We start from the raw sequence: 23,214 nt of genomic DNA on the forward strand, positions 1-23,214 counted from the left end.
GCGAGTGGTACTCACCTGTGGTCCCAGCTACTCGGAAGGCTGAGGAGGGAGGATCCCTTAAGCCAGCCTAGGCAGCAACATAGACTGTCTCTAAAAAGACCACAATTCGGCCGGGCGCGGTGGCTCAAGCCTGTAATCCCAGCACTTTGGGAGGCCGAGGCGGGTGGATCACGAGGTCAAGAGATCGAGACCATCCTGGTCAACATGGTGAAACCCCGTCTCTACTAATACAAAAAAATTAGCTGGGCATGGTGGTGCGTGCCTGTAATCCCAGCTACTCAGGAGGCTGAGGCAGGAGAATTGCCTGAACCCAGGAGGCGGAGGTTGTGGTGAGCCGAGATCGCGCCATTGCACTCCAGCCTGGGTAACAAGAGCGAAACTCCGTCTCAAAAAAAAAAAAAAAAAAAAAAAAAAAAAAAAAAAAAAAAAAGACCACAATTCACATTGTGGGTGTGAGTATAAAGTTGTGCAGCTGCTGTGGAAAAAACCTTTAAAAACATTTCCTCAAAATGTTAGGCCGGGTGCAGTGGCTCATGCCTGTAATCCCAGCACTTTGGGAAGCCGAGGAGGGCGGATCACCTGAGGTCAGGAGTTGGAGACCAGCCTGGCTAACATGGTGAAACCCCCGTCTCAACTAAAAATACAAAAATTAGCTGGGCGTGGTGGTGGGCGCCTTGTAATCTCAGCTACTTGGGAGGCTGAGGCGGGAAAATTGCTTGAACCTGGGAGTGGGGGTTGCAGTGAGCTGAGATAATGCTACTGCACTCCAGGTTGGGTGACAGAGTGAGGCTCCATTTCAAAAAAAAACCAAAAAAGTTAGACATAGACTTACTGTATGAGTCAGCAATTCCACTCATTGATATATACCCAAAGGAATTGAAAACAGGTATTCAAACAAATACTAACACCCGAATGTTTCAGCAGCACTATTCACAGCAACCAAAAGGTAGAAACAACCCAAGTATCTTTTAAGTGATCGATGGATTTTATTTATTTATTTATTTGTTTGAGATGGAGTTTCACTCTTGTTGCCTGGGCTGGAGTGCAATGGTGCAATCTCGGCTCACCACAACCTCCGCCTCCCAGGTTCAAGCAATTCTCCTGTCTCAGCCTCCCAAGTAGCTGGAATTACAGGTATGTGCCACTATGCCCGGCTAATTTGTACTTTAAATAGAGACGGGGTTTCTCCATGTTGGTCAGGCTGGTCTCGAACTCCTGACCTCAGGTGATCTGCCCGGCTCGGCCTCCCAAAGTGCTGGGATTGCAGGGATGAGCCACCATGCTTGGCCTGGATGGATATTTAAGATGTGACGTAGCCACACAATGGAATATGTTTCTGCTATAAAAAGGAATGACTGCTGGCACGGTGGCTCATGCCTGTAATCCCAGGCTTTGGGAGGCTGAGGTAGATGGGCGGATGGCCTGAGCTCAGGAGTTTGAAACCAGCCTGGGCGACATGGCAAAACCCCATCTCTACTAAAAATACAAAAAAAAAAAAAAAAAAAAAAAAATTAGCTGGGCATGGTGCCAGACACCTGGGATCCCAACTACTCAGGAGGCTGAGGCAGGAGAATTGCTTGAACCCAATAGATAGAGGTTGCAGTCAGCTGAGATTATGCCATTGGACTCCATCCTGGGCAACAAGAGCAAAACTCCATCTCACAAAATTTTTAATTTGGTTATACACTTAAAATAGGTGAATGTTATGATATATGAATTATATCTCAATGAGACTTTTCTTTTCTTTTTTTTTTGTGACAAATTCTTGCTCTGTCACCCAGGCTGGAATGCAGTGGTGCCATCTCGGCTCACTGCAACCTCCACCTCCCAGGTTCAAGCGATTCTCCTGCCTCAGCCTCCCCAGTAGCTGGGACTATAGGTATGCACCACCATGCCAGGCTAATTTTTGTATTTTTAGTAGAGATAGGGTTTCACCATATTGGCCAGGCTCATCTCGAACTCCTGACCTCAGGTAATCCACACGCCTCGGCCTTCAAAAGTGCTGGGATTACAGGAGTGAGCCACCACACTCAGCCTCCCATGTGTGTCTTTATGTCCAAATTTATTGACTTGTACCCTTTTAATATGTGTGTTTATTGCATGTTGATTATACCTCGGTAAAGCTGTTTAACAAGACTCAGTCTGGATGCTGGGTGGAAATGCTTGGGGAGCGAGAACTGGAAGCTGAGGAGTCAGTGGAGATGGTTGTGGCTGCTCAGTGGGAGGCGGCTCAGTTGGGTCTGGGGTGAGGTCTGTGGAGAGAGGCTGGTGGATGATGTGTGCTTTGGTGGGACCCATAAGACCTGGGGATGGATCTGATATTGGGGGTAGAAGAAAGGTAGGAAAAAGAGGTGATTTTTAGGTGTTTTGCTTGAGCACAATTCCGTCTTTATCATCTCTATTTATCTAAAATAGTCCAGGAACTGAGGGAAGACTCAGGGAAGGACAGGCTTTAGAGCAGAGGACCACATGTCCCACATCGGAAATCCTGTATGAGGTGTGTGAGGTGTCCAGGTGGGTGTAAGGCTGGTGCTGAGAGAGGCTGGGACACATCAGCCTGCAGAAGGTGTTTAAAGCAGGAGTGCAGGCAGAGAGCCCCCGAGGGTCTGGACCCAACCTGGAGAGGTCAGCAGAGGAGTAGATGGGGAGTCTGGGCCCAGCACCTGGCGAGGAGCTGGAATGGAGGAGGAAGAGAGCCCAGTGGCAGGTGAGCTTCCACATCCATGATGAGGTGCACTCAGAGTCTCACCCACAAGAAGATTGAGGAAATGAGGCAGATGTGTCCTGACTCTGCCCAGAGTGCCAGGGAGGGCACTGGAGAGAGCTGCCAAGCAGCTGGAGGCCCTGGCTCAGTGTCAGGAATTGAAGATGAAATGGGTCCAACTGATGATGTGAATTTTCTTCTCCAGCAACATTGAGTTGCTTGGGTGCAGGTGGGAGGAGTGGGATAGCTGGGCTCCTTCAGGGGCCTGGCGAGACAGGCCTGCGTGGAGCACAAGAAACGCAAGCAGAGGATGGCAGCAAAGGCTGGGCCCCAGCTGGATAAAGGCGGGTCGCCAAGTTGGGACAAGGACGGTGTCTCCATGAGGCTGAAGAGTTGAGTGCAGGATGAGAGAACACATGTGCTGAAGCGTTGTGGGTGGTGGCCAGGGAGGCAAAGCCTGAGACTAGGATTTGGGGGGAAGTGATTCCAAGCTCCATGGGGTGACAGTAGGAGACTTATTGGAGGTTGGGTGTTTGGAGGTGGAGAGGAAGGTGTTTGGAGGTGGGGAAGGTTTGGAACTGAGTGACAAGGTGTTGGATCTGCACCTGTGCACGCACATACATGTGGACATGTATCAAGTCACTGAGGACTGCGATGGAGCAGGAGTGGAGAGGATGTCCAGCCAGCGACAGAGTGCATGAGGGATAGTAACTGGCAATGGTGACAGCGGCCAGGAAGGGCAGCAGGGATGTGCTATAGGGTGTGGGCACTGGCATCAGGGATCTGGAAGGAGCAATGGAGAAGGAAGATGCCGCCATCTCTGAAGTCTGTGGGGTGTGAGGAAGAGGCAGCTCTCACTCAGAGGCGAGCTGGGGAGGTGCACCCTTGATGTGAGGCCAGTTTCGGTTGGGGCAGGAGTGAGGATGTTGGGGAGAGGCTGAGTCTTCAGGAGAGGGGCTGGCATGGCTGGCGGAGGTAGTGCCAAGAGTCAGGTAATGAGAGGGCACACCCTGTGCCCAGGAACCTGACAGTCTCACCTCTGCCTCTTGGGGGACTCGTTTGCCAGAGAGAGAGCATCAGCAAAGTTCTGTCTTCCAGAGGCTCAGCAAAATGCACAGGAGATACAGGTTCCAGTGGCGAATGCCGGCCTCATGAGGGTGTTTGGGACCAAGTGGCCCCATTAGTGAGGGCTAGGGCCCTGTGGGCATGAGGGTGCAGGCACCTGGGAGGCCATTTGGGTCAGCTGCCCCATGTACAGCACAGCACTGCGACCCCGGGGACTTGGTGCTCCTCATGCTGAGCCAAGCCAGGCCTGTCTTTCAGGGACTCGATCACTGCAGGGCTCAGCCCAGCATGGAGTAGGCCCCTTCTCTGTGTTCCCCGGGCCAGGGGACTTGCACACTAGAATCCTTCTTCCTCATAGATTTCTTGACTTACCTCTCTGCATCACAGGAGGCCCTGCAGGCAGATGTCCAGCCCAGAGCTGGCTGCCCATGGCCAGGGTAGGGTCATGTGGCTGCCCAGGGCCATGGGATGGGGCAGACACACGAGGCCAATGCCTCTGGCATGGAGATAGTACAGGGTGGTGGGGCTCCCACAGCAGGTGAAGGGTTCAGACTCAAAGGGTCCAGCCCTGTGAAGGCGGGGCAGGTGGGGAGGGCCTCGGGTGGTGAGTCGGGGGCTGCAGGCTCACCGCTCAGCCGGGGCAGGTTGGGAGGGCCTCGGGTGGTGAGTCAAGGGCTGCAGGCTTGCCACTCAGCCTCCCTTCTCTTGTTGACAGCACTGACGTCTTCATCTGCACAAGCCCCATCAAGATGTTCAAGTACTGTCCCTATGAGAAGGTAAGGCATGCATCTGCTCAGCTGGACCTCACCTGTGTTCAAACAGGTGAGGGGTGTGGGACCCAGCCTGCCTGTGGAAAGGGGATGGACCCTTGCAGCACTCCCCCACCTCTGTGACAGTAGCTCCCGCTCCCCAGGGCCCTCTCCAGCCCCAGCCTGAGGCTCTAGATGGGGACTCGTTATGATGCAAGTTCTCCGGGAAGAGTACCTGTCACCGTGTCAGGTCAGCCTGGCCCAGAGCAGGCCTTTGAAGGGTGAGAACCATAGCTGGGGAGGGCCTGGAGGCACGTGGATATATTTCCATGGAAAGTCTCACAAAGGTGAGCTGGGTAAAGTTCATTTTGCTATTTACTCACTTTATTATCTTCATTGAAAAGAATTAGAATTGCATGACATTGAGACCTTTCTGGAAATTGGGAACTTGAAGTGGCCAAACCCAGAGGAAAGGTCTGTGACCCTGGAGGAGGCGCTCATGCTGGAGGCCAGAGCAGCTCTTCCCAAGCTCAGGAAGGCGAGATCTTCAGCCTGGAGCCCCTCCTGCTCTGGGGGCGTCAAACCTTCAGGCATGAGTTCTTTCAGGGGTCTTCACATGACCTTTCTCTCTGGATTCCTTTTTTTTTTGATGATGGAGTTTTGCTCTTGTCGTCACCCAGGCTGGAGTGCAGTGGCACGATCTTGGCTACTGCAACCTCTGCCTCCAGGGTTCAAACGATTCTCCTGCCTCAGCCTCCTCAGTAGCTGAGATTACAAGTGTCCACCACCAGGCCCAGCTAATTTTTTCTCTATTTGTAATAGAGACAGGGTTTTGCCATGTTGGCCGGACTGGTCTCAGACTCCTGAGCTCAGGTCATCCACCCGCCTTGGCCTTCCAAAGTGCTGGGATTCAAGGCATGAGCCACCAGGCCTGGCCTGGATTCTATATTTAAATGAAATTCATGGCCTGGCACAGTGTACTTCCAGTTACTCAGGAGGAGGCTGAGGCAGTCACTATTTTAGCTGGAGTTTCACTGGGTGGCCATGGTGGTCGACCAGCAACTATGGGAGTGAGATTAACAACAAGGCCTCATTCATCTGTTCCTGGGGATTAGATACTGTCTTTGTGCTGATCGTCCCACCTTTGTAGCCTCAGCCCTGGACTGCCCTCAAGCTCCAGACACTCAGATCCAACGTATCTGTCCCTGGGGTGCTGATTTCCTTGCCGTGTCCTTCCTTCCCTCCCAGTGGGTGGCACTGCTGTCTGCCGGCCTCAGGTTGGAAGTCAGGGGCCATCCTGATGAATCTTCTCTAACCGCTCACCTCCAGCGTGTCGGTACGTCCCATGTCTTGTGGGACTGACTTCTAAACTGCGCCTGGCACATGTCCGCTTCTCTCTTCTCACTGCCACCACCCTGGCGTTTCCTCCTAGAACAGCTGACGGGGCCTCCTAAACTGTCTGCTCCTCTCAGTTCCACACAGGCTGACAAGGCCTCTCACACAGCAGATCATGGCAGCTCCTGACTTGAAACCTCTTTATGGTTTCCCTTTAGAAACCATGTGCACATGCCTGGGCATGACCTGCAGGGCCTGCCTGCCTCTCCATCCACCGGGGCCCCCTCCCCATCTGCTTTTCCAGCAGCTTTTGGCTCGGAATGTTCTCCTCCCATCCCCAGTCCTGGTGCCTTCTCGTCCGTGAGGCCTCCGCCCAGAAGTCTCCCCATATTTTGTGACCGTCATGTTTAAGTGTATTCTTTGTCCACCTTGGTTTTTGGATAACGCTTCCCACCATTGAAATGGGTTTACGTTTTCATCTGTGGCTTGTTCTTTGTCCATCTCCCGACTGGGCCGGGACCTGTGCAGGCTGGGCTCTCACTGTCCTGCCCACTGTCAAGCCCAGCGCCCAGCGCAGGGCAGCACAGCGTGAGTACTCAGCGTTTGTTGTTAGATGAGTAGATTCATTTGTCCAACAGAGAGTTACTAAACACCTGCGAGCAACAGTGCTTGCAGCTCATTTGACTTTGATAGAGCCAGGCGCTGTCCTTCTATTATCACTTTTGACGTTTATAACAGCTGCCTGTGAAACAAGAAAACTCTTCTGATTTGACAGATGAAGAAACTGAGGCTCCGAGGGATGAGGCAGCTCATGTACCGGGTCTGACGCTTGCCCAGGCAGCGAGGCCTGCTCTGGGTCTGCCTGTATGTTCCCCGGCAGGTAGCTAGCGTTCACTCACTGGAGAGGATTTGGAAACAGTGCGGATATAAGAGGAAGGGGATGTCAGTTAGGACCCTAGTCCCAGCAACATCAACAGCCTCTGGCTAACTTGAACAAAGGCAGGACCGATTAGAAGGATGTTGCTTTGCTCAGGAAATCAAAGGGAAGCCTGAGGAAGCAGGCCTGAGACCACAGGGGCAGAGCTCACAGACTCTCCAGCCAAGAGTCAAAGATGCTGGAACCCCCTTTCTCCATCCTTGGGTTTCATTGCCCAAGATTCATAGTCCCAGGAGAGGGAGGCCCATCAGCTGAGCTTGGGTCCCACACCTAGCCCTGGGTGCCCTGATGGACTGTCCTAAAAGGCCACAGCTGGTGACAGAGGCCTGACTTTCCAGAGGAGTTGAGGTACCGTTGCCAGAAGACGGGGCACACTGACAGTGGATGTCCTGATCGAACTAAATGAAAGAGCAAAGGCAACAAGAATCCACGTCTGCAGTCCCACCACCTGGAGAGAGATGCTGTTAGCACTTTGATCTGTTTCTAGCTTTTTTTTGGCAGGGGCAGCGTCTCACTATGTCACTCAGGCTGGAGTGCAGTGGCGCCATCTCAACTCAGTGCAACATCTGCCTCCCACGTTCAAGCAATCCTCCTGCCTCAGCCTCCTGAGTAGCTGGGATTACAGGTGCATGCCACCACGCCCAGCTAGTTTTTTAATTTTTAATAGAAATGGGTTTCATCACGTTAGCCAAGCTGGTCTTGAGCTCCTGACCTTGTGATCTACCCACTCAGCCTCCCAGAGTGCTGGGATCACAGATGTGAGCCACCGCGCCCGGCCTTGGTTTTTCTTTGATGTGTTTTAAACATAATACATGGGTCGGGCACGGTGGCTAACGCCTGTAATCCCAACACTTTGGGAGGCTGAGGCAGGCAGATCATGAGGTCAGGAGTTCAAGTCCAGACTGGCCAACATGGTGAAACCTCATCTCTACTAAAAAATACAAAAATTAGCTGGACATGATGGCTCGTGCTTGTAATCCCAGCTACTTGGGAGGCTGAGGTAGGAGAATTACTTGAACCAGGACCCGGGAGGCGGAGGTTGCAGTGAGCCGAGATTGCGCCACTGTACTCTGGCCTGGGCTACAGAGAGAGACTCCATCTCAAATAATAATAATAATAATACATGTATTTAACAAAGCTTACATCCTGTATGGTTTTCCTTTTCTGCTTAGTAATACATTTTTAGCCTTTTTTCTGTTGTCAAACACTCTCTTCAGAAATAGGATTTTTTTTTTTTTGAGGCAGAGTCTAGCTCTGTGTCCCAGGCTGGAGTGCAGTGGCATGATTTGGGCTAACTGCAACTTCTACCTCCTGGGTTTAAGTGATTCTCATACCTCCGCCTCCCAAGCAGCTGAAACGACAAGTGTGTGTTACCATGCCCGCTGAATTTTTTATATTTTTAATAGAGGTGGGGTTTCACCATGTTGGCCAGGTTGGTCTCAAACTCCTGGCCTCAAAGTGGTCTGCCCACCTTGGCCTCCCAAAGTCCTGGGATTATAGGTGGAAGCCACCACGCCTGGCTAGAAACATGATTGTTAATAGCTGAAGGTGTCTTGTGAGTAAGTCTTTGTACGGTCATGTCCTTAGGGTGAATTCCAAGAAATAGAACTCCTGGGTCATGTGAGAAAAGGTAGGGTTTGGGTAAATGTCACACAGAAAATTTATTCACTTCCACTGCACCAGCCGTGGGCAGGGTCCTCTCCTGCCAGTGGGTAGGCTGGGCCACGTAGGGTCAGTCAGTAGAGGAAGTGGGCTGTTGAACAGATACACGAAGACGGGAAAGTGCGTGGCACATTTGAGGAATTCGGGATGAATTTGTTGGCTGGTGGCTACAGGGGCTGTTAGGAGTGGGGTTGGGCCGGGTGAAGTGGATTAGTTTATTCAGATCTCCCAGCTGTCGTCATGGTTTGGACACACCACCACCTCTAACCCTAGAACTAAGACAAGGGGGAAAGTGTGGGCTAGATGTGAGTAAGACGAAGCTTGCTCCAGGCACCCCCGGCCCACCGTTTATGCCCCTCCCAGCCCTGTAGACTGGCACTTCTTCCCTGGCTGAGGGCGGGCAGGTATTAACAGTTCCTCTGCTCCATGCCTGGGGGTGGCAAGGAAGGGCTGGGGGTGGGTCTCGGGACATGTCTGCACAGGACAGAGGTCTCCAACATGGTAGCCCCAGTCTAGGCTCAGGCCCCAGACCACGCACACTTCCTCGCCAGCTCCGTGCACCAAGTAGGATCAGCCTTTGTGGCCAGAAGTGGGAACTTTTCTCCTTGGTTGATTTTCTTTCAAGACCCAGTCAGAGGATGGGAACCTGACTGCCATCAGCTCTCCCTCTTTCTCACATGGAGGGAGTTGAGTTGGGTGACATTCAGGTTACCAGAACCTTCTTTCTGGTTGGAAAGAAGGTTTGCCAACATTCTAAACCCAAACCGCTGGGTAATGGTTAACAGTAGCCAAGCTGGTCGTATATGCCTGCAAGGGCTTGCCCTGTAGTGATGCATTTAGCCTCATAGTAGCCCTAGACAATAGGTACTGTTATTATCCCTGTTCTACAGATGGGGAGACTGAGGCACAGGGTCAGCAGCCAGAAAGTGGGGAGTCGGACTTCAGAGCCCGTGCTCTGCTCCTCGGCCTCAGTGCCTCTTCTCGGACTCCCTGACTCAGAACTGAAGCAGCATGACCTGTATCTTTCACCCTGCAGAGAGATTTTAAAATCCATGGCAAGTTCTTCCTGCACAGGCGTGACATTTTACTCTGAAATTTTCCCGTTCAACAAGGGGAGTAATCACAAGCCAAATTAAGGGAGGGGCTTGGGTGCAAAGGGGAATGTGCTTTTCTGACTTGAAGTCTGGTTTCCAGATGACATGTCTGCCTCATTCAACATTGATTTTTAGAATAAATGTCAAAAATTCCCACTTCAGGCCGGGTGCAGTGGCTCACGCTTGTAATCCCACTTTGGGAGGCTGAGGCAGGAGGATCACTTGAACCTAGGAGTTGGAGACCGGCCTGGACAACACGGTGAGATCTCATCTCTACTAAAAAAAAAAAATGAGCTGGGTGTGCTGGTGTGTGTCTGTAGTTGCAGCATTTTGGGAAGCTGAGGTGGGAGGATTGCTTGAGCCTGGGAGGTCAAGGCTGCAGTGAGCTATGATCATGCCTCTGCATTCCAGGCTTAGTGACAGAGTAAGTCTCTGTCTCAAAAAATAAATAAATAAATAAATAAATAACCAACCTACTTCTTAATTGAGCCTCTTCCTTTAACCTGGAATAAAAACATAAAAACCTAGACTTTTTTTTTTTTTGAGACAGAGTCTCGTTCTGTGGCCCAGGCTGGAGTGCAGTGGCGTGATCTCAACTCACTGCAATCTCCGCCTCTTGGGTTCAAGCAATTCTCCTGCCTCAGCCTCCCAAGTAACTGGGATTACAGGCAACTGCCACCATGCCTGGCTAATTTTTGTATTTTTAGTAGAGACGGAGTTTCACCATATTGACTAGGCTAGTCTCAAACTCCTGACCTCAAGTGATCCACCCACCTCGGGCCCCTAAAGTGCTGGGGTTACAGACGTGAGCTAACGCACCTGGCCAATATAGACCTTTTTTTTTTTTTTAATATAATGAATTATACTTCTTTGCATTTGTGTGTGTGTGTGTGTGTGTGTGTGTATTTTGTTTTTGAGACAGGGTCTTGCTCTGTTGCCCAGGCTGGAGAGTAGTGGTGTAATCTCGGCTCACTGCAACCTCCACCTCCTGGGTTCTAGCAATTCTCCTGCCTCAGCCTGTAGCTGGGAATACTGGTGCATGCCACCATGCCTGGCTAATTTTTTGTATTTTAGTAGAGACAGAGTTTCACCATGTTGCCCAGGCTGGCCTTGAACTCCTGAGCTCAGGCAATCTGCCCGCCTCTGCCTCACAGAGTGCTAGGATTACAGGCGTGGGCCACGGCGCCTGGCCTTCTTTGCGTATTTTACTCTGAATTTTCAGTTGCTCCCAGTACCTTTTCCAGTTGCTCCCTGTAGGACTTATGCTAAAAGGCTTGAGACTTTCTCTTGGCACGTAAAGAAGCCCTAGGTTCTTTTGGGGATGGCATGGGGGCCACACTGCCAGCCTTCAGGAGCTTTGTCTGGAGCTCCTGAACCCCACTCTCACCCCCACCATGCCATCTCAGTGAGGCTCACGGTGTGTTTTTTGGCATGTTTCTGGCCCATATCAGTGGTTATCTTAAAAATTGTTTGTTCCTGCTAATTGGCTTGAGGTTTCTTTTAGGGGTAATGCAAACATTCTAGAATTTAGATAGTGGTAATGATTGCATAACATTGTCAATACACTAATGATCAATGAATTGTACGCTTTAAATTGGTGAATTTCATGGTATGTGAATTACATTTCCCAAGAAAATAAAATTGGCTGTTCAGATGGCTAATAATTCCAAAAGTAACCCACTCCTTTTAGTTAGATCTGGCCATTTTATCATTGTAATAAGCATTATAGACAAAAGCACATGATCCCTTTATTTATTTATGTAATTTTTTTTAAAAGACAGGGTCTTGCTCTGTCACCCAGGCTGGAGTGTAGTGGCACGATCATAGCTCACTGCAGCCTCTTAACTCCTGGGCTCAGGTGGTCCTCTTGTCTCAGCCTCCCACTGGTTAGGATTACAGGCACATGCCACCACACCCAGCTAATTAAAAACATGTTTTTGAAGATGGGGTCTCCCTGTGTTGCCTAGGCTGGTCTCTAACTCCTGGCCTCAAGTGGTCCTCTTGCCTTGGCCTTCCAAAGTGCTGAGATTACAGGGATGAGCCATCGTGCCTGGTCATAATACTTTTAAGGTGTCCTAGATCAAGCCATTCATTCTGAAAACCTCCAGCTTTATGGTATTATTTTTCTAACAATGTCATTCACCCACCTCTCACACCTGCATACCCCACCCTCCCTGATTTGAGGCTTGTCTTGGGATCTGCTCATCTAAGTGGAGCAGGACTTTGTCCCTTCCAACATTCTACCTGCCATGGATCATGTTTAACTCATAGAGCTCTGGTTCTAATGTGTGCATTTGGTGGTGGGCCTGTGAGCCACATGGCACAGGAAGGGCAGGGAGGTAGGGATGAGAGCTGCCAGCCATCTGCCCCTCTGATCTTTTCCAGCACTATCCTCTGCCAGCATCCCCCTTTACTCCTGTGTCTTCTTGGTAATCACTGGTCTCTTTGCTCTCGAGGTGGTTCATGGACTTCCTGCCTGCACCCCTGGGTCTTGGAGAGAGGGCCTCCCCTGGGAGTCCTGCCCACAGTTCTTTAGCTACATGTAGTTTTAGGTTCCATGGCAGGCATTTTTCCTGATTCTGGTCTAGAACAGAACCACTTTATGCTTGCATACCTTTACATACATCTGGGCTGAACTATTTTCTCCCTAGAGCTTTCAGGAACCAAAATGGTGATCAGGTGATAAGCAAGCCTTCTTCCAAACAGCTGCTGATAAACCCAACAGACGGTTCCTTGTCCAAGCCTACCCTTGTCCACTGAGGTGTCCCTCTGAGGCAAATCTGAGCTAAAGGCACAATGCCCCCACCAGCGTGCACATTGTTACAGCCGATGAACCTACCTCTATGCACTATGGCCACCCAGAGCCCATAGTTTACATCAGGGTTCACTCCTAGTATCCTGCGTTCCGTAATGTTGATAAAAGGGGTGGCTATGCATTGTGCAGGGGTGGAGGGTATATGGGAAATCTGTACCTCTGCTCAATTTTTCTGTGACTAAAAAGTAAAGGCTATTAAAATCCACAGTGAATGAGAGTCCCTCTTGCTCCATATCCTCTCCAGCATTTGGCGTTGTCAGGGCTCTGGATTTTGGCCTTTCTCATGCATGTGTAGTAGTGCCTCATTGTTGTTTTAATTTGCATTTCCTTGATTAATGATATTGAACATCTTTTTAACTAAATAGCCCTTTGTATGTTTTCTGTGATGAAGTGTTCAAGCCTTTTGCCTAGTTTCTCACTGAGTTGCTTGTGAGTTGTGAGGGTTCTTTATATATGCTAGAAACAAGTTCTTTATCAGATAATGTGTTTTACAAATATTCTGTCCCAGTCTGTGCTTTGTATTTTATTTTATTTTATTTTTTTTGAGATGGTGTCTCTCTCTGTTGCCCAGGCTGGAGTGCAGTGGCACAATCTTGGCTCACTGCAACATCCGCCTTCTAGGTTCAAATGATTCTCCTGCCTTAGCCTCCTGAGTAGCTGGGATTGCAGGCATGTACCACCATACCAGGCTAATTTTTGTATTTTTAGTAGAGACGGGATTTCACCATGTTGGTCAGACTGGTCTCGAACTCCTGACCTTGTGATCAACCCACCTTAGCCTCTCAAAGTGCTGGGATTACAGGTGTGAGCCACTGTGCCCAGGCTTCTCTTTTTTTTTCTTTTTGGAGAGACAGGGTTTTGCTCTGGCACCCTGACTGGAGTGCAGTGGCATGATCATGGCTCACTGTAGCTGTGACTCCCTGGGCTGAAGTGATCCTCCCACCTTAACCTCCTGAGTAGCTAGGACTACAGGCAAGTGCCATTATGCCCAGCTAATTTTTAAAACTTGTTTTTTGTAGAGATGGAGTCTTGCTATGTTGCCCAAACTGGTCTTGAACTCCTGGACTCAAGCAATCCTCCTGCCTCAGCCTCCCAAAGTGCTGAGATTACAGGCAAATTTTCTCAACAGAGTCTTTAGAAGAGCAGAAGTTTTATATGTTTAGATTTTTTATTTAGGTTATGATCCTTTTTTTTTTGTTTTTGAGATGAAGTTTCACTCTGTCACCCAGGCGGGAGTGCAACAACACAATCCCGGCTCACTGCAACCTCCACCTCCCAGGTTCAAGGGAATCTCCCTGCCTCAGCCTCCTGAGAAGCTGGGATTATAGGAGCCCGCCACCACACCCGGATAATTTTTTTCTATTTTTAGTAGAGATAGGGTTTCATCATGTTGGCCAGGCTGGTCTCGAACTCCTGACTTCAGGTAATCCACCTGCCTTGGCCTCCCAAAGAGTTGGGATTACAGGCGTTAGCCACTGCGCCTAGCCACTGTAGTTTTATAGTAAGTTTTGAAAGCAGTGTGAGTTTTCCAAAATTATTCTTGGTTTAAAAAATTGTTTTGGCTATTCTAGGTCCTTTATATTTCTACTGAAAGCTTAGAACAGGCTTCTCAGTTTCCACAAAGAACCTAGTGAGAATTTGATTGCAAGTGCATTGTAGCTATGCAGCTAAACAATATTGGATCTTCTGATCTGCGAGCACACACACCTCCTCATTTATATAGGACACCTTTAACTTCTCTCAGCAATGTTCTGCAGCTTCAGTGCACCAGTCTTCCACATACTGTGTCAAATTTGTCTCAATTTCATGGTGTATTTTGTTTGGCACAGAGACTATCTTTATAAAAATATTTTTTTAAATTTTATAGTGGTTAATACACACAAAATTTATCATTTTAAGTGTACAGTTCAGCTGATTTTATTTATTTATTTATTTGTTTATTTATTTATGATAGAGACAGGGTTTCACCATGTTGGTCAGGCTGATCTCGAACTCCTGACTTCAGGTGATCCGCCCACCTTGGCCTCCCAAAGTGCTGGGATTACAGGTGTGAGCCACTGCACCCAGCCACAGCCGATTTTATTTTTAATGTTATTATAAACTTTTTTGTTTAATTGCAGTTTCCAAATGCATACAAGTGGTTTTTTAATTTTAATTTTTAATTTTTTGGGTATATATTAGATATGTCTATGAGGTACATTAGATGTTTTGATGCAGGCATGCAATGTGTAACAAACATATCAGGGCAGATGGGGTATCTGTTACCTCAAATATTCAATCCTTTGTGTTACAGGCAATCCGATTATATATGTAGTTATTTTAAAATGAACAACTTTTTTTTTAGGTGGAGTCTCACTCTGTAGCTCAGGCTGGAGTGCAGTGGTGCGATCTCTGCTTACTACAACCTCCGCCTCCTGGGTTCCAGAGATTCTTCTGCCTCAGCCTCCTGAGTAGCTGAAACTACAGGCGCATGCCACCAGTCCTGGCTAATATTTGTATTTTTGTATTTTTGTATTTTTTGTATTTTTTGCCATGTTGGCCAGGCTGGTCTTGAACTCCTGACCTCAGGTGATCCACCTGCCTTGGCCTCCCAAGGTGCTGGGATTACAGGTGTGAGCCACCTTGACCAGCCATGAACAACTAAATTATTTTTTGACTATATTCACCCTGTTGTGCTAGCAAATACTAGGTCTTATTCATTCTTTCTATTTTTTTGTACCCATTAACCCTCTCTACTTCCCCCCAGATACTCCTCCACTCGCCTTCCCAGCCTCTGGTAACCATCCTCCTATGCTCTATCTCCATGAGTTCAGTTGTTTTAATTTTTAGCTCCCATAGTGAGAACATGTGACATTCTTTCTGTGCCTGGCTTATTTCACTTAACATAATGACCTCCAGTGCCATCCACGTTGTTGCCAATGACAGGCTCTCATTCTTTTATGGCTGAATAGTCCTCAATTGTGTGTATTTACCACATTTTAAAAATCCAGTCATCTGCTGATGTACACTGAGGTTGCTTCCAAATCTTGGCTGTTGTGAATAGTGCCGCAGTAAACGTGGGAACGCAGATATCTTTTCCATACACTATTTTCCTTTTGTTTGGTGGTGGGGGGCGGGATATATGCCTAGGAGTGGGATTGCTGGATTGTAAGGTATCTCTATTTTCAGAGGAACCTCCATTACATTCCCACCAGGAGTGTACGAGGGTTTTCTTTTCTGCTTCTTCTCTCCAGCATTTGTTCCTGCCTGACTTTTGGATAAATGCCATTTCGACTGGCGTGAGATGATACCTGCTTGTAGTTTTATTTGTATTTCTCTGAGGATCAGCGATGTCGAGCACCTTTTTATATACCTGTTTGTCATTTGCATGTCTTTTGTTGTGACAGGGTCTCGCTCTGTAGCCCAGGCTGGAGTGCAGTAGTGTGAACACAGCTCACTGTAGCATCAACCTCCTGGGCTGAAGCTATCTTTCTACCTCAGCCTGCTGAGTAGCTGCGACTATTGGGTGTGTGCCACCAAGCCCGACTAATTTTTTTTTTTTTTTTGAGACAGCGTTTTGCTCTGTCTCCCAGACTGGTGTATAAGTGGTGCAATCATGGCTCATTGCAGCCTTGACTTCCCAGCCTCAATCAATCCTCCCACCTTAGCCTCCCAAATAGCTGGGACTACAAGTGCATGCCACCATGCCTGGCTAATTTTTGTGTTTTTTGTAGAGACGAGGTCTCAGTGTGTAGCCCAGACTGGTCTTGGACACCAGGGCTCAAGCAATCTGCCTGCCTCAGCCTCCCAAAGTGCTGAGATTATGGGTGTAAGCCACCGCGCCTTGCCTCCCCAATGTTTTCTTTTAGTAGATTTTGTATATGTCTAGAGAGAGGGATCTAGTTTAATTCTTTTGCGTATGGATATCCAGTTTTCCAGTGCCATTTATTAAAGAGACTGTCTTTGTCCCAATGTATGTTCTTGGCACCTTTGTCAAAAATGAGTTCATAGATTTATCTGTGTGTTTTGTTTTTTTTTTTTTTTAAAGATGGAGTCTTGCTCTGTTGCCCAGACTGGAGTGCAGTGGTGCCATTTTGGCTCACTGCAACCTCCACCTCCCGGGTTCAAGCAGTTCTCCTGCCTCAGCTTCTGGAATAGCTGAACTACAGGCGTGTGCCACCACACACAGCTAATTTTTGTATTTTAAGTAGAGATGAGGTTTCACCATGTTAGCCAGGCTAATCTCGAACTCCTGACCTCAGACAATCTGCCTGCCTCAGCCTCCCAAAGAGCTGGGATTACAGTGTGAGCCACCATGCCCAGCCTGGTTCTGTATTCTTATCCACTGATCTATGTGTCTGTTTTTATGCCAGTAACATATCATTTGGGATACTGTAACTCTATAGTATAATTTAAAGTTAGGTAATGTGATTCTTCTAGTTTTGTTCCTTTTGCTTAGGATAGCTGTGGGTATTCCGGAACTTTTGTGGTTCTATATAAATTTTAGGGTTTTTTTCCTATTTCTATGAAGAATGTCATTGGCATTTTAATAGGGATTGAATTAAATCTGTAAATTGCTTTGGGTAGTATGAACTTTTTTTTTTTTTTTTTTAAAGACAGAGTCTTGCTCTGTTACCAGGTGCCAGGCTGGAGTGCAGAGGCAAGATCGCGGCTTACTGTAACCTCCGCCTCCCAGGTTCAACCAATTCTCCTGCCTCAGCCTCCCGAGTAGCTGGGACTACAGGCGTGTGCCACCACGCCCAGCTAATTTTTGTATTTTAGTAGAGATAAGGTTTCACCATGTTGGCCAGGATGGTCTTGATCTCTTAACCTTGTGATCGGCCCACCTTGGCCTCCCAAAGTGCTGGGATTACAGGCGTGAGCCACCGTGCCCGGTCAGTATGAACGTTTTAACTATATTTATTCTTTGAATCCATGGACATGGAATGAATATCTTTCCACTTTTTGTATCTTCAATTTCTTGTATCAATGTTTTATAGGTTTCATCGTAGAGCTCTTTCACTTGGGTTAATTACTAGATATTTTATTTTATTCGTAGCTATTTTAAATGAGATTCCTTTCTTAATTTTTTTTCAGATTGTTCACTGTTGGCATATACAAGTGCTACTGATTTTTGCATATTGATTTGGTATCCTGCAACTTTGCCGACTTTATCAGTTCTAGTAGTTTTTTGGTGGAGTCTTTAGGTTTTTCCAAATATAAGATCATGTCATCTTCAAACAAGGACAATTTGACTTCTTTCTTTCTAATTTGGATGCCCTTTATTTCTTTCTCTTGTCTGATTGCTCTGGCTAGGACTTCCAGTACTATGCTGAATAACAGTGGTGACAGTGGGCATTCTTGTCATGTTCCTGATCTTACAGAAAAGGGTTTCAGTTTTTTCCCATCCAGTATGATACTAGCCATATATAGTCTGCCATATATGGCTTTTATTATGTTATGTTCCTTCCATACCCAGTTTTTTGAGGGTTTTTATCATGAAAGGCTATTGAATTTTATCAAATACTTTTTCAGCATCAATTGAACTAATCATATGGTTTTTGTCCTTCATTCTGTTGATATATCGCATTAATTGATTTGCATTTGCTGGACTATCCTTGCATCCCAGGGATAAGTCCCACTTGGTCATGCCGAATGATCTTTTTAATATGTTGTTGAATTCGATTTGCTAATATTTTGTTGAGGATTTTTGCATCAATATTTATCAGCGATATTGGCCTATAGTTTTCTTTCTTTTTCTTTTTTTTTTTTGATGTGTTTTTGTCTGGTTTTGGTATCATGGTAATACTGGGCTCATAGAATGAGTTCGGAAGTATTCCTTCCTTCTGTCTACTTCTGAATAGTTTGAGTAGGATTGGTATTAGTTCTTTGTGTTTGGTAGAATTCAGCAGTGAAGCCATTGGGTGCTGGCCTTTTCTTTGCTGGGAGACTTTTTTTATGGCTTCAGTTTTTGTTACTTGCTATCGGTCTGTTTGTTTGGATTTCTCCATGGCTCAGTCTGGGCAGATTGCACATGTCTAGGTGTCCGTTTCTTCTAGATTTTCTAAGGTATTGGCATGTAGTTGCTCATAGTGGCCACTAACGATCCTTTATACCTCCGTGATATCAGTTGTAATGTCTCCTTTGTCAACTCTGATTTTATTTATTTGGGTCATCTCTCTTTTTTTCTTAATTAGTCTGGCTAAAGGTTTGTCATTTTGTTTACCTTTCCAAAAAACCAACTTTTTGTTTCTTTTCACAAAACCAATCTTTTGTATTTTTTATTCATTTCATATTCATTTATTTTGCTCTGCTCTTTTTTTTTTTTTTTTTTTTTTGAGACAGAGTTTTGCTCTTGTTGCCCAGGCTGGATCGCAATGGTGCTCACTGCAACTTCCGCCTCTTGGGTTCAAACGATTGTCCTGCCTCAGCCTCCCGAGTAGCTGGGATTACAGGCATGTGCCACTACACCCAGCTAATTTTGTATTTTTAGTAGAGACGGGGTTTCTCCATGTTGGTCAGTCTGGTCTTGAACTTCTGACCTCAGGTGATCTGCTCGCCTCGGCATCCCAAATTGTTGGGATTACAGGCATGAGCCACCATTCCTGACTGTTTCTTTTCTTCTATTAATTTTGAGTTTCATTTGCTCTTTTTTTTTTGAGACAAGAGTCTTACTCTGTTGCCCAGGCTGGAGTGCAGTGGTGCAATCTCGGCTCATTGCAACCTCTGCCTTCCAGGTTCAAGCAGTTCTTCTGCCTTAGCCCCTTGAGTAGCTAGGATTACAGGTGTGTGCCACCACGTCCAGGTAATTTTTGGATTTTTAGTAGAGACGGGGTTGCACCATGTTGGCCAGGCTGGGTCTCGAACTCATGACCTTGTGATCTGCCTGCCTCGGCCTCCCAAAGTGCTGGGATGACAGGTGTGAGCCACTGCACCTGGCCTGCTCTTGTTTTTCTATTTCTTTAGGGTGCATCATTATGTTGTTTACTTGAAGTTTTTCCTCTTTTTAAATTTTTTTTTAAAAAAAACTAGACCCCCACAAAAGCGTTTTCTTCTTTTCGATGTGGCATGCTTCGTCCTGCTTCTGCCACACCCCATAGGTGTTGGTATGTTGTGCTTCTGTTATCATGTATTTCAAGAAATGTTTCAACTTCCTTAATTTCTTCATTGACCCACTTCATTCAGGAGCATATTGTTTAATGTTTCCGTGTTTGTATAGTTTCCAAAATTCCTCTTGTTATTGATTTCTAGTTTTATTTCAAAAATATATGTGATTTTTGTATATTGACCTTGTATCCTGTTACTTTGGCAAATTAATAGTTCTAGTTGCTTTATGTAGATGATTTGGGGCTATGAAGGTTTAGTTATAATAATTACATTTATTTAGTACATCTTGTGTCCGGCATTGCTTCAGGTGTCCTCACGGAGTTTTTACGCGATCATACCAGCAACACTGTGAGGAAACTGACCTCACGGTGGAAGTCACTGGCTTGCCCAGGTTTCCAGCTCACATGTCTCAGAAGCACAGGGGGAAGAGGGGGGCTTAGGGCCTAACTTTGAGGATAAGACAAAAAGCTAGAATCCTTTTTCTGAGGATTTTCTGGGTGCCAGGTGCAGTACTGAGACTTTGATGCACAGTTTTCCACTGAATCCCAAAGGCACCCACGAGGTAGATGCTGTTCTCATCCCTGTGTCACTGCACAGGGACCAGGCAGCCTGCTGAGGGAGAGACACTCCCGTGAAAAGCTGGTGGTATCTTTGAGCAGTGGCCACACGAGTTCTCATGGCCAGGCTCCAGGAGGCTCCGGGGAAACCCCAGGCCTTTTTCTATTTTTACCTCCTACCATATATATATATATCCCATATATATATATATATATTTTTTTTTTGAGATGGAGTTTCACTCTTGTCACCCAGGCTGGAGTGCAATGGCACAATCTCCGCTCACTGCAACCTCCGCTTCCCGGGTTCAAGCGATTCTCCTGCTTCAGCCTCCCAAGTAACTGGCATTACAGGTGTCTGCCACCACACCCGGCTAATGTTTTTATATTTTTAATAGACATGGGGTTTCATCATGTTGGCCAGACTGATCTCAAACTCCCAACCTCAGGTGATCTACCTAGCTTGGCTTCCCAAAGTACTGGGATTACAGGCGTGAGCCACAGTGCCTGACATCATATATAAAATTTAACCCTGGCCAGGCATGGTGGTTCACGCCTGTAATCCTAGCACTTGGGAGGCCAAGGCAGGCAGATCACAAGTTCAGGAGTTTGAGACCAGCCTGGCCAACATGGTGAAACCCCGTCTCTACTAAAAATACAAAAAACTTAACCAGGTGTGGTGTGGGTGCCTGTGATCCCAGCTTCTTGGGAGGCTGAGGCAAGATAGTCGCTTGAACCTGGGAGGTGGAGGTTGCAGCGAGCTGAGATCATGCCACTGCACTCTAGCCTGGGGGACAGAGCAAAACTGTTTCAAAAAAAATTAACCCCAAATGGGTTAAATACATATAAATACATATATACATATAAAAGCTAAAAGTACAAAACTTCTGTTCTTCAAAAGATCCTATTCAGAAAATGAAAAGGCAAATCACAGATCATAAAAAAATTTGCAAAATGCATAGTCTGATAAAGGACTGGTTTCTAGAAGCATAAAGAACTCTCAAAACTCAATACAAACAGCCCACTTTGTTTTGCCACTTGTGTGACCGCTGGTGAGTCACGGACCCTCTCTGAGCCTCAGTTTCTTCATCTGTACGGGATCTAGTCACCACTGTCATGGTGTGTCATTCTCCCACAAACCCTTTCTGCAGAGCAGCTCTGTGTGTTGTCTGCAGGTTGGCGCCGGTCCAAGATAAAACACGGAAATGGGTGTGTGTGACTGGACGCGTTCATGGCAATTTGACAGTGCTGCAGTGTTCAGGCACGTGATTTGATTTCACGTCTTACAAAAGCGTGGGTCAAAATGCACTGGAAATTAAAAATACAAAACCTGACCCTTCTCTTCCCACATCCCCAGATTTTCCGTATTCCAGCCACACTCCAGGGTTTTCCCCATTCCTCAAACGCCTGAACACCTGCCTGCCTTAGAACATCAGCGTCTGTGGTTCCTCTGCCTGGAATGTTCCTGCTGACCTGCGGAGAGCTGGCCGCCTTGTCAGTCGGGTCCAGAGCTGATGCTGCCCTCTCAGTGAGGCCTCCCTGCGTGGCTGAAGCTCTGTGCTGACCGCAGAGCCCTCGCCCACCGGCTGGGGTTGTCTGTGGCCCGTGGGCCTCCTCCTGCATTGTGTGCTCTGTGGGTCTCCTGTTCACCATTGTCTCTCTGGTTCCTAGAATTGTACCTCATGCAATATTGGCTAAATAACTGCACGAGAAAGGCACCCGCCACCACGCCTGGCTAGGTTTTTTGTATTTTTTTGCATTTTTAGTAGAGACAGGGTTTCATCATGTTGGCCAGGCTGGTCTCAAACTCCTGACCTGGAAGGTTGCCATGAGGTTTAGATACGATGACGGACACTTCGTGCCTGTGCAGTAGGTCTGCTAAAAACGTTAGCCTCAGGCTCCTACCCCCAATCCAGCCTGCACGAGCAATTTACAGTTGAGTGGGGCAGATGTGAAGTAAGTTACAGAGACGTATAGCTCCGATTGTGACATTGCTAGGAAAGACAGTGGGAAGGCTCAGGGAAGGCTGAGAGGATGACAGCTTTAGAAGGATAGGTGCTCTGGGCTAGGAGAAGGGCCCTGTGTGCACGTGTGTGTGTATGTGTATGCATGTGTTCTTGTGTGTGCATGTGTGCATGTGTGCTGTGCATGTGTGCATGTGTGCACACAGGCGTCCATGAAGGAATGTTCTAATCAGAGGAAATGGCACATGTGAGGCTCTGAGCAGGAAAAAGCAAAACAGTCAAGCAGTGAGAGGAGGTTGTTGTGGGTGGGTAAGGTAAGCGAGGTGGCCACAGAGCAAGGTGATGCTGGGACCGCCACAGGGCTGGAGCCAGCCTGCTTTGCAGACCCAGCCTTGTTCTCATGTCCTGTGTGCTGGCTGGTTGCAGAGGGTCATGTGGTGTCTGCCTTTGTGAAGCGGGACTGCTGAAGCGACTTGCAACTGGAAGAAAGCCAGCCCAAGGCACCCATGTCCCATCCCCTTGTCATACACAGGGGAAAACGGAGTCCCTAAGAGGGCACGGACCTGCCTGGGCTCTGCCCCAGGGTGGCGGCCGATGCACTGAGCTCCCTTCGCAGACAGGGATACTCAGCGTGAGTTTCTGTTTGTTTGTGCAGGAACCAGAGGAGCTTTGGGAAAAAGTGCCTCCAGTCCTGCCCCTCCTCTGCTGGGGGTCTGCTGCTGGTTGACATCTGTAGTTGTAACAGGGTCTGTGCGTTAAGGCGTTGGTTGCCAATGTCAGAAATCACCCAGGGTGTTGGAATCTGGGTGGCTGTAGAGACAGCCTGGAGCTGGGCAGGGCTCAGTCAGGGTGCCTGGGCCCCACGGGCCAGAGCAGGTGCTGTGCTTAGGCGGCGCTGCACTGGGGTGGTGAGAGCAGTCGGGACCTGCTACCCTGCAGGAAAAGTTTCCCCAGGAAATCGAGGAAAGGGGAAAGGGTGCCGAGAGCCCACCAGCGGCAAGAGGGTACTGGTGACTGGCTGGCCAGGCCCCATCTACTCCCCGCCCCTGGGGAGCGCCAGCACCCCAGCTTGCTGTCCCTCAGCCCAGACACGCCCTGCCCCATTTTCGTTAGCGCCTGGAACGAGCTGTGTGCTAGGAGTGCCCCTGGGGTCAGCTTGCCTGTCCTGAAGAAAGCCTTCCTTGGGCAGCCTGTGGCTTCTTTGTGGGCCTGTGGGGTGTTATGTAACTCATTGTTTAAGAGGGCCTTG

At 47.9% G+C, this 23,214-nt stretch overlaps 1 protein-coding gene across 2 annotated transcripts in view; it reads left to right on the forward strand.

Annotated features, from left to right (window-relative positions):
* The window catches only part of NT5M (5',3'-nucleotidase, mitochondrial), a 38,682-nt gene that overhangs the window by 12,174 nt on the left and 3,294 nt on the right, over positions 1-23,214 (forward strand). For both annotated transcript variants that reach the window (XM_064378230.1, XM_064378231.1), the window contains exon 3: positions 4,485-4,545. In XM_064378230.1, coding sequence (XP_064234300.1) covers positions 4,485-4,545 — 61 coding nt within the window. The remainder of the gene's footprint in view (positions 1-4,484; positions 4,546-23,214) is intronic.

The sequence above is a fragment of the Aotus nancymaae genome, unplaced genomic scaffold, assembly GCF_030222135.1.
Source record: "Aotus nancymaae isolate 86718 unplaced genomic scaffold, 86718_ANA_hifiasm-v0.15.2.pri h1tg000018l, whole genome shotgun sequence".
Taxonomy (NCBI): domain Eukaryota; kingdom Metazoa; phylum Chordata; class Mammalia; order Primates; family Aotidae; genus Aotus; species Aotus nancymaae.